The following is a 13,001-nucleotide window of genomic DNA, read 5'->3' as shown; positions in this document are numbered from 1 at the left end:
GGTGATGAGGTTATGGATGGTCTTGGAGATGATGGTTTGGTGGTGGGAGGTAGGGTCATGGTCAAGGGGGCAGTAGGAGGAGGTGTCCGCGAGCTGGCATTTAGCCTCAATGGTGTAAAGGTCGGTGCGCCTAACTACTACCGTGCCTCCCTTGTCTGCCAGTTTGATAGTGAGGTTGGGGTTGGAACGGAGGGAGTGGAGGGCTGCACGTTCCGAGGGTGAGAGGGGTGGAGAGGGTGAGAGGGGTTAATGTCACGGCAGCAGTTGGCTATGAAGAGATCGAGGGCAGGTAAGAGGCCAGCAAGGGGTGTCCAGGTGGATGGGGTGTGCTGGAGCTGGGAGAAGGGGTCGTCAGAGGGTGGGCGAGAATCCTGGTTGAGGAAGTAGGCGCGGAGGCGAAGGCGGTGGAAGAATTATTCGATGTCTTGCCGCATGTTGAACTTATTAATCTGAGAGCATAGAGGAATGAAGGTGAGGCCTCTGCCGAGGACTGATTTTTCATCCTCAGAGAGGGGTAGTTCTGGAGGGATTTGTGTAGTTCAGGCCAGTAAAAATGCCTTTGTATTTTAGCCTGTGTTATCCTCACTCCTAAATGACCTCCAAGTGGTAGTTCATATGCCACTTGCAGCACGTCCTTTCTGTACCCTACTGGCCAAAAATGTTGATGAATCTCTGCCCATTTCTCATCTGCTTGAATGTGTGATGGTCTCTATTTCCTCATTAAGACATCATTTGTTAAGTAATAACACACAGGAATGCATCCACTTTCTTTTTTTAAGTAAATGCCTTTTGATATAATTGTTTTAATTACAGCAAAAAGATAAGGAATTAAATCAGCTTAGTAGAGCTAACGATACTTGCAAGTTTACCTATTTGGTCCTTATCTGTTCCATTTATCTGATCAAAGAAAGTTTCGGATAACTGTATGTCAGCTTCCTCATCTGTAACTTTTTCATCTCTCCTGCTTCAACTTGTGCCTCTGTGATCTTGTAATCACACAATCATGGAAAATTCATGGATAAAAGTCCTTCATTTCTTCAGTTGCCTGTCTCTTCACTGGCTTTTCAATTAGAGTAGGCAGCATGCCTTCTGGTGAATTAGCGATATCATTTGCAAGGACAAATTGTATTCCTGGAGCTGAGAGTTTGTCTAGTACTCCCACCATAAATTCTCCAGTCTTCTCTGGATTCTCTAGCCTCACTTTGCATAACTGAGCTAGCAATACTGCCAGATATACCTAAATAAAATCAGGTGTCAACATGGAGAAGCTACAATATGGCACTGTGCAAGTGAAACAGCGCAATCAACATATGACATCTGAGCTAAGTGTTCCCAGAATCAATATATCAAGTCAAAACTTCGCAGACCTGCTATATCCAGTCATGGATGATGGTGGACATTTAAACATCTGATTAGATAAATAAATATCCCTATCTTTGATGAGAGAACCCAGAATATCAGTGTAAAAGGCTGAAGCATTTGCATCTACTTTCAACTAGAAATGCTGAGTAGATGGACCATCTAAGTCTTCTCCAGAGATATCTCATAACTGTTGTATAACACAATCCTTAAACTAGTCATAAGAAACATAAGTGAAGGTCCAATAAACCCATTTGATGTGCTCTGCCATTTAATAAGATCATGGCTGATCCTGGACTTAAGCTAACCTTTTCTGCCTGATTCCCATAATCATAGAGTTGTACAGCATTGAAACAGACCCTTCCTTCCAACTCATCTACGCCGACCAGATATCTTACACTGATCTAGTCCCTTTTGCCATCATTTAGCTTATAACCCTCTAAACCTTTCCAATTTATGTACCCATCCAGTTGCATTTTAAATGTTGTAATTGTACAAGCCTCCGCCATGACCTCTGGCAGCTTGTTCTATACACATACCACCTGCTGCATGAAAAAACTGCCCCTCAGGTACCTTTTTCAAATCTTTTCCCTCATACTTTAAATCTATGGTACCTAGTTTTGGACTCCCCTACCCTGAGGAAAATGACCTTGGCTGTTCATCCCATCCGTGTCCCTCATGATTTTATAAATCTCTTGAATGTAGGTTTGCTCACTGAGCTGGAAGGTTCATTTTCAGACATTTTGTCACCATGCTAGGTAACATCTTCAGTGAGCCTCCAGACAAAGCATTGTTGATGATTCCTGCTTTCTATTTATTTGTTTGGGTTTCTTTGGCTCACTGAAGATGTTACCTAGTATGGTGATGAAACGTCTGAAAAAGAACATTCCAGCTCAGCGAGCAAACCTACACCACAACCTCCACCTGAGCTACAAATCTTCTCAAAACTCACTTTATAAACCTCTATAAGGTCATTCCTCAGCTTTCAATTCTGCAGCGAAAAATCCCCAGCCTATTCATTTTCTCTCTATAGCTCCAGTTCTGGCAACATGCTTGTAAATCTTTTCTGAACCCCTTTAAGTTTTTAACAGCAACTCTCCTATAGCAGGGAGACCAGAATTAAATGCAATATTCCAAACATGGCCTAACCTATGTCCTGTACAGCTGCAACATGATGTCCCAACTCCTATATTCAGTGCCAGACCAGTGAAGGCAAGTGTGCCAAATGCCGCCTTCACCACCCTGTCAACCTGCGACTACCCTTTCCAGGAACTGTGCACCCTAGGTCTTTTTTCGGCAATACTCCCTACGGCCCTATTATTAACTATGTAAGTCCTGCCCTGGTTTGCCTTACCAGAATGCAAACCCTCATATTTATTTAAATTAAGCTCCATCTGCCACTCCTCGGCCTATTGGCCCATCTGATCAAGGTCCCATTGTACTCTGAGATAAACTTCACTGTCCACTACACCACCAATTTTGGTGTCATCTGCAAACTTACTAGCCATATCCCATTTATTTGCCATCCAAATCACTTAAAAAATGATAAAAACAGTGGACCCAGCACTGATGGTTGTAGCACATAACTGGTCACGTGATCCATTCTGAAAAACATCCTTCCACCACAACCCTCTGTCTACTACATTCAAGGCAATTTTGTACCCATTTGGCTAGTTCCCCCAGATTCCATACTGATGCAGACCTTCAGCCAATTTGATTCACTCTACAAAAAATGAAGAGCTGGTTGTAGCAAAAGAGATTGTCAGGGTGTAGCTGACAATCAACAATTACTGTAGAGTTGCTTTGCAGAACCATATGCTTCCCTCAACACTTTATCTCAGTCCTGTTACTACACCAATATCTACCTAACAATGTGGAAAATTGCTTGCGTATATCCTGTCTACAAAAAGCAGCCACAGATCCAATCTAACCAATTACAGCCCCAACAGTATACTCTTGATCATTAGCAAAATGGTGGAAAGTGTTGTTGATGCCGTCATGAAGTAGCTAACAAAAATATCCGGCAAAATTGAAATCAAGGGGAATGGATGTTATGTCCAAGGCCAACTGTTTTCAGCTGATCTATCGATGAATTTCACTCTGTCATAACATCAGAGGTGAGGATGAGAGCTGATGATTAGTACAGAGCACAAGTGTTCAGTACAGTTTGCATCTACTTACATACTGAAACAAAATGTGTCCACATACAGCATGTCCTGGGACAATATTCAGGCTTGCAGTAATGAGTGGCCTCTAATAATTACGTCACACGCTAGGCACCAACCTTCATTGGATTTTGATCCCTTCGTAAGAGCTACAGTATTCATGTCTGTGCACTGGAGTTGGCTAAGCTCACTGACACCTCATCAAGAGCAGTTACACATGGGCATCAGATCCTGGTCTTTCCAGCGATGCTCATGTCCCATGAAAGGAATATTTTTTATTAGTTCTATGTGAAATGTGTCAGGTGCAAAATAAGCAAAGAAAACAGAGTCTGCTATAAATCAGTAAGTCCAAACGAAGAGGGGGATCTATGCTCGATAACAATCCACCTTGAGAAACAAAATCTCACCTGAAGATCAATAGAGTAGCTTTAAGTTTAAATATGCATCTAGGATAGTAAAGGAGATTTCTGTGAAACATTTAGCTATGAGCACTTTACAGGGTAGATGCAGAGAAGTTGGAGCAAGTAGGAGAATGCACTTGTAAGGTAAGTAAAAGCGAATTACTGCGGATTCTGGAATCTGAAACCAAAGAGAGAATGCTGGAAAATCTTAGCAGGTCTGGCAGCATCTGTAAGGAGAGAAAAGGGCTGACGTTTCGAGTCTAACTGACCCTTTGTCAAAGCTTTGACAAAGGGTCAGTTAGACACGAAATGTCAGCCCTTTTCTCTCCTTACAGATGCTGCCAGACCTGCTGAGATTTTCCAGCATTTTCTCTCTTGTAAGGTAAGTGTTCATCATTTTGGACTGATATGAGAAATGTGTTACTTCGTGAGTCTTTGAAATTCAATAATCCAGTGGACTGAGAATGCTTGATGTTTGAGATCAGTAGATTCTTAGACCTTTGGAATTGTGGGAATAAGACAGGAAAGTTGTGTTGAAGTCCAGGATCAGTCATAATATCATTAAATGGCACAGCATGTCCAATTGGTTGCATAGGTATTTGTGATTCTTATGGCTAAGTTAACAGTTTTATTGTTCATCAGGTGTGAGAAACAGGAGATTTAAATTCAGATGCTCAACCAGTGATACAGAGCTTCCATCAGTCGTGCTTCAAGGTTGGGCCCTTCAGAGGAGCATGAGAATGCTGGAATTATTGGAGCATCAAAGGTGGATCAAGGAATCTCTGATTAACCAGCAAGTGGAAGGAAAGAGAAATGGAAGCAGGCTGCTTAGAAAATGTAATGGAATGTCGCTTCCTGGGTCAGCATTTTGTTGCCCTTGAGAAATTGGTGATGAGCTGTCTGCTAGAACCACTACAGTCTTGAGTAAACCCACAGTTCTGTAGACAAAAGATTTCCAGAATTATCACCCAGTGACAGTGAAGGTATTTGGTATTGTTCCAAGTCAATAAGATGTATGGTTTGAGGGAAATGTTAATGGTGGTGTTCCCATACACCTGCTACCTTTGTCCTTCTAAGTAATAAGAGATTATAGATTTGTAAGATGTTGTCAAAGGAGCTTAAGTTTACATGCTACCATACGTCATGTAATGGTACAATCTGCTGTCATTGTATGTCAATGGTGAAGGGAGTGAATATTGGAGATGGTGAATGATGTACTAGTCAGGTAGGCTACTTTGTCCTATATGTTGGAACTGCGCACATATAAGTGGAGATTATTCCATAACACACCTGACTTGTGCCTTGTGGATAGTGGACAGTGATTGGGTGAGTCACTCATCATGGAATCCCTAGCTTTTGACTTGTTCTTGTAGCCACAGTATTTACATGGCAAACCTTGTTGTTTCTAGTTATTGGATATTGATGGTGCGAGTTTCATTGTTGGTAATGCCATTGAATGGTAGGGGGTCATGTTGAGTTTCTGTCTTGTTGGAGATGGCCATTGGATGACACTTGTGTTGCACAAGTATCTCTTGTGACTCTCAGCTCCAGCTTGAATGTTGTCTGGGTCTTTGCTGCATTTGGATATGGGCTGCTTCATTTGTTGAGATTTTGTGAATATGCTGAATATTGTGCAATCATCTGTGAGCGTCTCCCTTCTGACCTTTTGATGAAGGAAAGGCCAATTGATGAAGCAGCTTATGTTGGTTCAGTTTAAGACATGAACCTGAGGAATTCTGCAGAGATGTCATTGGACTGAGATGATTCATGTCCAATAAACACAACCATCATTTTTGCTGGTTATGGCTCCAAACAGTGGAGAGTTTTTCTCCGTGATTCTCATCGACTCTAGTTTATCTAGGCCTCCTTGATGCCATACTTGGTTAAATACTGGCTTGATGTTAATGAGAGTTATTCTTTCCTCACCTCTGAAGTTCAACTCTTCTGTTCATTTTGGACTAAGGTCAGGAGTTGAAAGGCACTGGCAGAACTCAAACTCTGTAGGAAGGTTGTTTATATGACCATGCAACTTGATTACGCTGTCGATCACCTTTTACATCAAAGTCTTGATAAGTTAGAAACTTCCACCTGGATGTTGCTTGAAATTCACTTTTCCAGATCATAGCAGATCAATTCATGTGTGGAACCCATATCCTTCAAGTGACTTAACAGCTGCAGACTTCTATGAATGGTTAGAAGATTTCTTTTTCTAGGTAGTGGCAGTGCACATTTCTCCTTTAGGGCACCGTGCACAGTTGAAGTCTCAATGGAGATGTGAAAAACCATGGGAACACCCAGGGACACCTGCCATGGCTAGCTCTAAACACTCTGCTTTTCCATTTCTCCAGGTAAATGACTAGTCTAGTCATGGCTGCTAGTTGTCTTTTAAAATCACCTTCCCTCATGAGGTGTGGCCTCCAGGTTGTTCCTGCTATTATTCCCTTCTGCCGCAATTGGGGCCTGTCATTTTGTTGCAGGGTTGGAATCCAGTCCAGAGTATATTCAAGTGAGACGTCAGTAGCCTTTTTAATGTGAATTGAATCCAGGGTCATGGGGACAGTGCAGTAAGTAGCTGATGTTTGAATTATCCATGGTGTTTATTGAATGGCGCATTAGGCTTGACTGCCTGAATGTCCTACTTTTGCTCATATTTCTGATGGCCCAATGTTATTATGTAAGACTTTTATGATTTTTGTTATCATGAATTACTAGGAAGAAAAGAACAAGACTGAGCTGTTGTCACACTGCAAAGGAGGAAGCCTCTTGCCACATCAATCGTCCTTATCTTGTCACATAGGGAAAAAACGAAAACTGGTAAGTTTTGCACTCCATTCATGATCACAACAATCATTCTATTGGATAGCTTAATAAGGATTACTGTGTAAGATCATTCAATTATGTGCTTTTGACAATGAGACTGCATGCCATGAAAATGTGTAAATGCATGTAGTTGATGGGTACAAGAGGTAAGAATATGCTATACAAGTTCCAAGAAACAGAGCATGATAAAGGATGGTTAGTTGTTGAAATAATTTCATTTATTTCAAGTTGTAAGAAATAAAATTCCCTCTTTTTTTTCATATAATGAATAATTTTTGAATGCTGTTTCTTTAGCTTCAAGTGCTTGATTGTTTGAAGTTGGTTTCTCATTTGTAAAATAGAAAAGGAGGCCATTTAGTTTATTGTGACAGGCTCAGTTCTTTGAAAGAGAAATCTAATAAGCCTTACTCCCCTGTTCCCTCTCCATAGCGCTGGAAAATCTTTCCATTCAAGCATTGAATTCACCATTAGACCTGCTATTGTCAGCATGAAATAATTGGGCTGCGGTGTGTTGACAATCTAATAGAGTCAAAAGGTCCAGACAAGTGAAATGCAAAGAATATTTGGAAATTATTTAAGTAATATTAGGACATACATTATTCTCCATGGCTGTCAGTTCATATAATAACTCAAATAAAAGCTAAATATTGCAGGCACAAGTCCTCTGAAATAAAAATGAAAAATGCGAGAGAAACCGGAGTCTGACAGCATCTGTGGAGTGAGACATGAAGTTAATATTTGAAGTTCTGATATGACTCTTCTTTGGAACCAAAGCTGCTAACTTGATGCTGATCCATTTCAAAGAGACTTATTGGACTTAAAACATAACTTTGGTTCTCTCTCCCCAGATGCTGCCAGACCTTCTGAGTTTGACGAGCACTTTCTCTTTTTGATTTAATAGTGACCTAGATTTTTTAATCAGTGGCAACAGAACAGTGCTCATTACTTTTTTTTAATATTTGCTGATGGGATGTGAACATCGTTGGTGACACTGCATTTATTGCCCAACAAAATGCACTGAAGACGTAGTGGTTAACCACCACTTCGCATTGCTGCAGTCCATTTGGTGGTTGTAAAATCTCAGTGCCACTGGATTGAGAGTATCAGAATTTTGACTCTGCAACAATGAAGGAGAAGGGCAGTTTCATGTCAGGAAGGTGTGTCTTGGAACTTAAGAACGTATGTAATAGGAGCAGGAGTAGCCATTCAGGCCTATCCTGCCATTTAATAATATCAAGGCACACATGTCCCAGGCCTCACTCCGCTTTTGTGACAGCTCACCATAGCTATCAGCTCCCTGATATTTCAAACAAGTCTTCCTATCACCTCTTGCAATACTTTATGTAATCTAGCTTCCATAGACTCTGGAGTAACTAAGTCCAGACATTCACTACCCTGTGGGAGAAGAAACTTCTTGGTAACTCAGTTTTAAGTGAGTGTCCCCTCATTCTATAACAATGTTCCCTAATTGGAGACTTTCCTCACTTGAATCTAAATTCTGTCAGAATCTTTGTTTCAATAATTATCATCCCTCATTCTTTAAAACTGTAATGAATAAAGGCCTAACCCGTTTAGCCTTTCTTGATAAGTCAACCCTTGCATCCCAGAACTTGCTCTAGTGAATTCCTATTCGAAAGCTTCCAATTTCAGTATTTCCTTTTCATAAAATACACCGATCAGAACTATACATGGTATTCTAGATGCAGCCTAACTAGCAGCCTGTAGAGTTGTAACAAGACTTAGCAATTTTTAAACTTGTACCTCGAGCACTAAAGACAAAACTTCCATATGCCATCTTAACTACTTGCTGCATCTGTATGCTAATCTTTTGTGTTGTTTGCACAAGCATACACAGATTCTTCTGTGCTGCACCTTTTTGGAATCTCATTTAAAATAATATTCTGCCTTTTCGTTTTACCTACGAAACTGCATGACCTCTCACTTTCCAACATTAAATTCCATTTCCCAAGATTTTGCCTACTCACTCACTCTACCTATATCTCCTTGCAGATTCATTATGTCCTCATCACAATATGCTCTCCCAGCTATTTTTGTCTTGTCAGCAAAATAGACTGTGCTGTGTGGCACAAAATGATCAGTAATGCTGGAATATTTTGTTGTGCAATTGCACAACTATTTAGTTGTACTTGGTCTCAGTTATAGTTATAAATGAAACCATAATGTATTCATATAACATTTTATATCCACCCTATTAATTGAGACGGATGTTTATTTTAATGTACTAATATCTCATTTAAAAAGGAGGTAGTGAAATATTTGTGAAGCATTCAGGAAAATAGGCAATCATAATTTCTCGAGGAGGAAGTGAGGACTGCAGATGCTGGAGATCAGAGCTGAAAATTTGTTGCTGGAAAAGCGCAGCAGGTCAGGCAGCATCCAAGGAACAGGAGAATCGACGTTTCGGGCATAAGCCCTTATTCAGGAAGGGCTTATACCCGAAATGTCGATTCTCCTGTTCCTTGGATGCTGCAATCATAATTTCTCCTCATTTTTATCCTTTATAAAGAATATGAAGCTTGACATGGAATTCAATAAAAGTTTTTGGATCAACTTACTTTTTGGGACTCAAGTGACGAAACTACCTGGAATACTTATAATGTGCATGCAGTTGTACATTTTCTTGTGAATTAATGTTTATCACTGTTCTGGTGTTATGATTCCATGACTTTTTAAAGATAACTTAAGGATATTTTTGAAGCACGATCCTGAAGCGATGTTGGACTATGATACAGAAACTGGAAGTGTATTAGATTCTGCCTACTAATATTATTGAGCATACAAACAAGGGGCATGACTAGGTTACTCGGCCCTTCGAGCCTGCACTGCCATTCAATAAGATCATAGCTGATGTAATTTTATTCTCAATTTGACATGCTTGCATATCCCCAATAAGCTTTCTGATTCTTGATTACCAAGGACTATATACTTTGTCTTAAAAATGTTTAAAGATTTTTGCATACATTGCCTTTTGAGGAAAGAAATTTCAAAGACACTCAAACCTCTGAGAGCAAATAAAAACACCTCCCTTAGAAATGGGTAATTACTTATTTTTAAATTATGATCCCAAGATCTAGATTCTTCCACAAAAGCAAACAGTCACCTGGTCAAGTTCCCTCAGGAACTGTATGTTTCAGTTAAGTCATCTGTGACACTTCTAAACTCTAAAGGATACATGCCTAGCCTGTCTTGCCTTTGCTGATAAGGGAGTCTGCACATTCCGTGTAATCTTAGAAACCTTTGCTCTTCTGCTTCCAATGTGTTAACATCTATCTGTAAATACTGTACTATACACATTACTTCCAATGTAGTCTCACTAGTGTCCTTTAAAACTAAAGTATAACCTCTCTACCCTTGTATCCAATTCCTCTTGCATAATATTCTTTTAGATTACCCGATTACTTGCAGTATCGGCATCCTAACTTCTGCAATTCATGCACTAGGACATGCACTTTGATTCCTAGAGCTCTGCAACTTCTCACCATTTATATAATATGCTTTTCTTTCTTTCTCCCAAAATGGACAATTTCATAGTTTCCCATGTTGTACTCCAATAGCTAGATCTTTGCCCATTCACAAAACCTATTCATACCCCTCTGAGGGTTCCTGATGTCCTCTTTGCAACCCACTTTCCTATCTGTCTTTGTGTCAACAACAAATTTAGCTACCACAATTTGAATTGATTCATCCAAATCATTTATGTAAATTGTACAGATTTGAGGCCCCAGCACTGACCCCTGTGGCACACTGCTCATGACATCCTGCCAGCTTGAAAAAGATACTTATTTCTACTGTCTGCTACCTTTTAGCAAGCCAATCTGCTATCCGTGCCAATATGTCACCTCCTACTTCATTAGCTTTTATTTTCCACAATAGCATCTGATGTGGCACCTTAAAAAATACCTTCTTAAAAAATAAACTCAGTAAATCAACTGGTTTCCCTGTATCTCCAGCACAAGTTACTTCTCCAAAGAACTTCAATAAATTCTAAACATGGTTTCCCTTTGACCAAACCATGTTGGCTGTGCCTGATTATCTTGAATTTATGAAAGTATCCTGTTGTAAGTATATTTACTAATAGCTTCCAGCTTTTCGCTATAATAGATGTTAAGCTAACTGGTCTGTAGTTTCTTACTTTGTGCCTCCCACCATTTTTGAATAAAGGATTATGTAAGCTATTTCCTGATCTAAAGGAACCTTCCCCGTAACTTATGGGTTTAGGAAATTCAAAGCCTGCTATTTTACAAGCTATTTTCTTTTAAATCCATAAGATGAAATCCATCAGGTCCTGGCGGCTTGTCAACTCATAGTTCCAACAATTTACATAATCCTATTTCCCTGATAATTGTAATTTTCTTGCATTTCTCCTTCCCTTTCATTTTCTAATTTACAGCTATTTCCAGAATGCTGCTTGAATCCTCTTGAGTGAAGATGGACATAAATATCTACTCAATTCATCTGCCAACTCTTTATCCTCCATTACTAATTCCCCACACTCACTTTCTATAGGACCAACCCTTTCTTTGTTAATTATTTTCTTTTTGAAATATCTGATAAACATCGAGTTTATAATATAAAACAGTGAATTAATTTGTAAGTGCCTGAATGAAATGTAAGACATTCTGAGCTTTTGATTTCATATTGCTTAATATTTTGCTTCTTCATTAGATCCATCAGGGATTGGATGGTCCCACAAGTCTCAGACTGTCGATGGAAGAACAGTCTGAATCTTCCTGGTCTAGGTTAGTGTTGGAAACTTTTTGAGATCTAAAAGAACCAATAGGTGCTGAATTGAAAATATTTTAAGTCCTATGCATTCATTAATGCAATACCTCTCTTGAATTCTTCAGACCTCTCATGGGCAACTAGGAATGAGCAATAAATGCCAACCTCTTGTGAGTGAATTAAAAAAAGAAATAGCTTGCCTAATCAGAAGGCATTTGGTATGCTTCCCTTTATTGGTCAGAAGGTTGAGTATAGGAGTTGGGAGGTCATATTGCGGCTGTACAAGACATTGGTTAGGCCAGTTTTGGAATATTATGTATAATTCTGGTCTTTATCCTTTAGGAAGGATGTTGTGAAACTTGAAAGGGTTCAGAAAAGATTTACAAGGACTTGAGCTATAGGGAGAGGCTGATTAGGCTGTGGCCGTTTTCCCTGGAGCGTTGGCGGCTGAGAGGTGGCCTTTATAGAGGTTTACAAAATCATGAGTATGGATAAAGTAAATAGACAAGTTCTTTTCCCTGGGGTAGGGGAATCCAGAACTAAGGGACATAGGTTTAGGGTGAAAAGGGAAAATTTAGAAGGGACTTAAGGGACAACTTTTTCATGCAGAGGGTGGTGCTTGTATGGAATGAGCTGCCAGAAGAAATAGTGGAGGTAGTACAATTGCAACATTTAAAAGGCATCTGGATGGGTATATGAATAGAAAGGGTTTAGAGGGATACGGGCCAAGTGCTGGCAAATGGGACTAGATTAGTTTAGGATATCTGGTCGGCATGGACGAGTTGGATGGAAGGGTCTGTTTCCGAACTGTATGTGTCTCAGTCTACAACTCTGACCTCTTCCACCTGTTTGGATGTAGAAAATCTTATCAGGTTTAAATGTGCCCGGCTACTTAGGCCATTCAAAGATATACTAAAGCTACCCACCTTGTATAAAATAGTGCACCTCCTGTGGAATTTATGTGAAAAGTTGGAGGAGAGTGAAAGGTAGAATTGGAGATGAATGGCTTAGCAAGGGATAAATTTTAGGGAAAGGAAAGGATTTGAATTGGGTAAAATTATCAATTGGCATAGTGGATCAATTTTCTTCTTTCTGTTTTCTTTCTTGATGGAAAGTAAAATGCTGGTTATTGAGAAAACTGCAGAAGTTAGGGCATTGATCTTGTGAAGCTGTGGGTAGAATTACATTAAAGAACAAGGAGCAGTACAGCACAGGAACAGGCCTTTTGGCTCATTAGTACTGTGCAAACACATGATACCTTTCTAAATGTAAAAACCTTTTGCCTCTTTGCAGTCCATGTCCCTCTATTCCACACATATTCAGATATCTGTCAAGGTGCCTTTTAAACATTCCTATTGTATGTACCTCCACCACCACCTCTGTTTCTCGCATCTTTGGACTTAGTACCTTTTACCTTAAACATGTGTCCCCTAATAATTGATAGTATTATCATAGGAAAAAGATACTGACCAACCATCGTATCCATGCCTTTTGTAATTTTGTAAACTTCTAT

The 13,001-nt window shown here is 39.8% G+C and overlaps 1 protein-coding gene across 3 annotated transcripts in view; it reads left to right on the top strand.

Annotated features, from left to right (window-relative positions):
* swt1 (SWT1 RNA endoribonuclease homolog) overlaps positions 1-13,001 on the top strand; it is a 139,089-nt gene that overhangs the window by 19,480 nt on the left and 106,608 nt on the right. For all 3 annotated transcript variants that reach the window (XM_043699544.1, XM_043699546.1, XM_043699543.1), the window contains exons 3-4: positions 6,638-6,739; positions 11,432-11,505. In XM_043699544.1, coding sequence (XP_043555479.1) covers positions 6,638-6,739; positions 11,432-11,505 — 176 coding nt within the window. The remainder of the gene's footprint in view (positions 1-6,637; positions 6,740-11,431; positions 11,506-13,001) is intronic.

Source organism: Chiloscyllium plagiosum, chromosome 11, assembly GCF_004010195.1.
Source record: "Chiloscyllium plagiosum isolate BGI_BamShark_2017 chromosome 11, ASM401019v2, whole genome shotgun sequence".
NCBI lineage: Eukaryota > Metazoa > Chordata > Chondrichthyes > Orectolobiformes > Hemiscylliidae > Chiloscyllium > Chiloscyllium plagiosum.
Note: the sequence above shows the minus strand (reverse complement) of the source record. Positions and strands in the feature narration are given on the sequence as shown.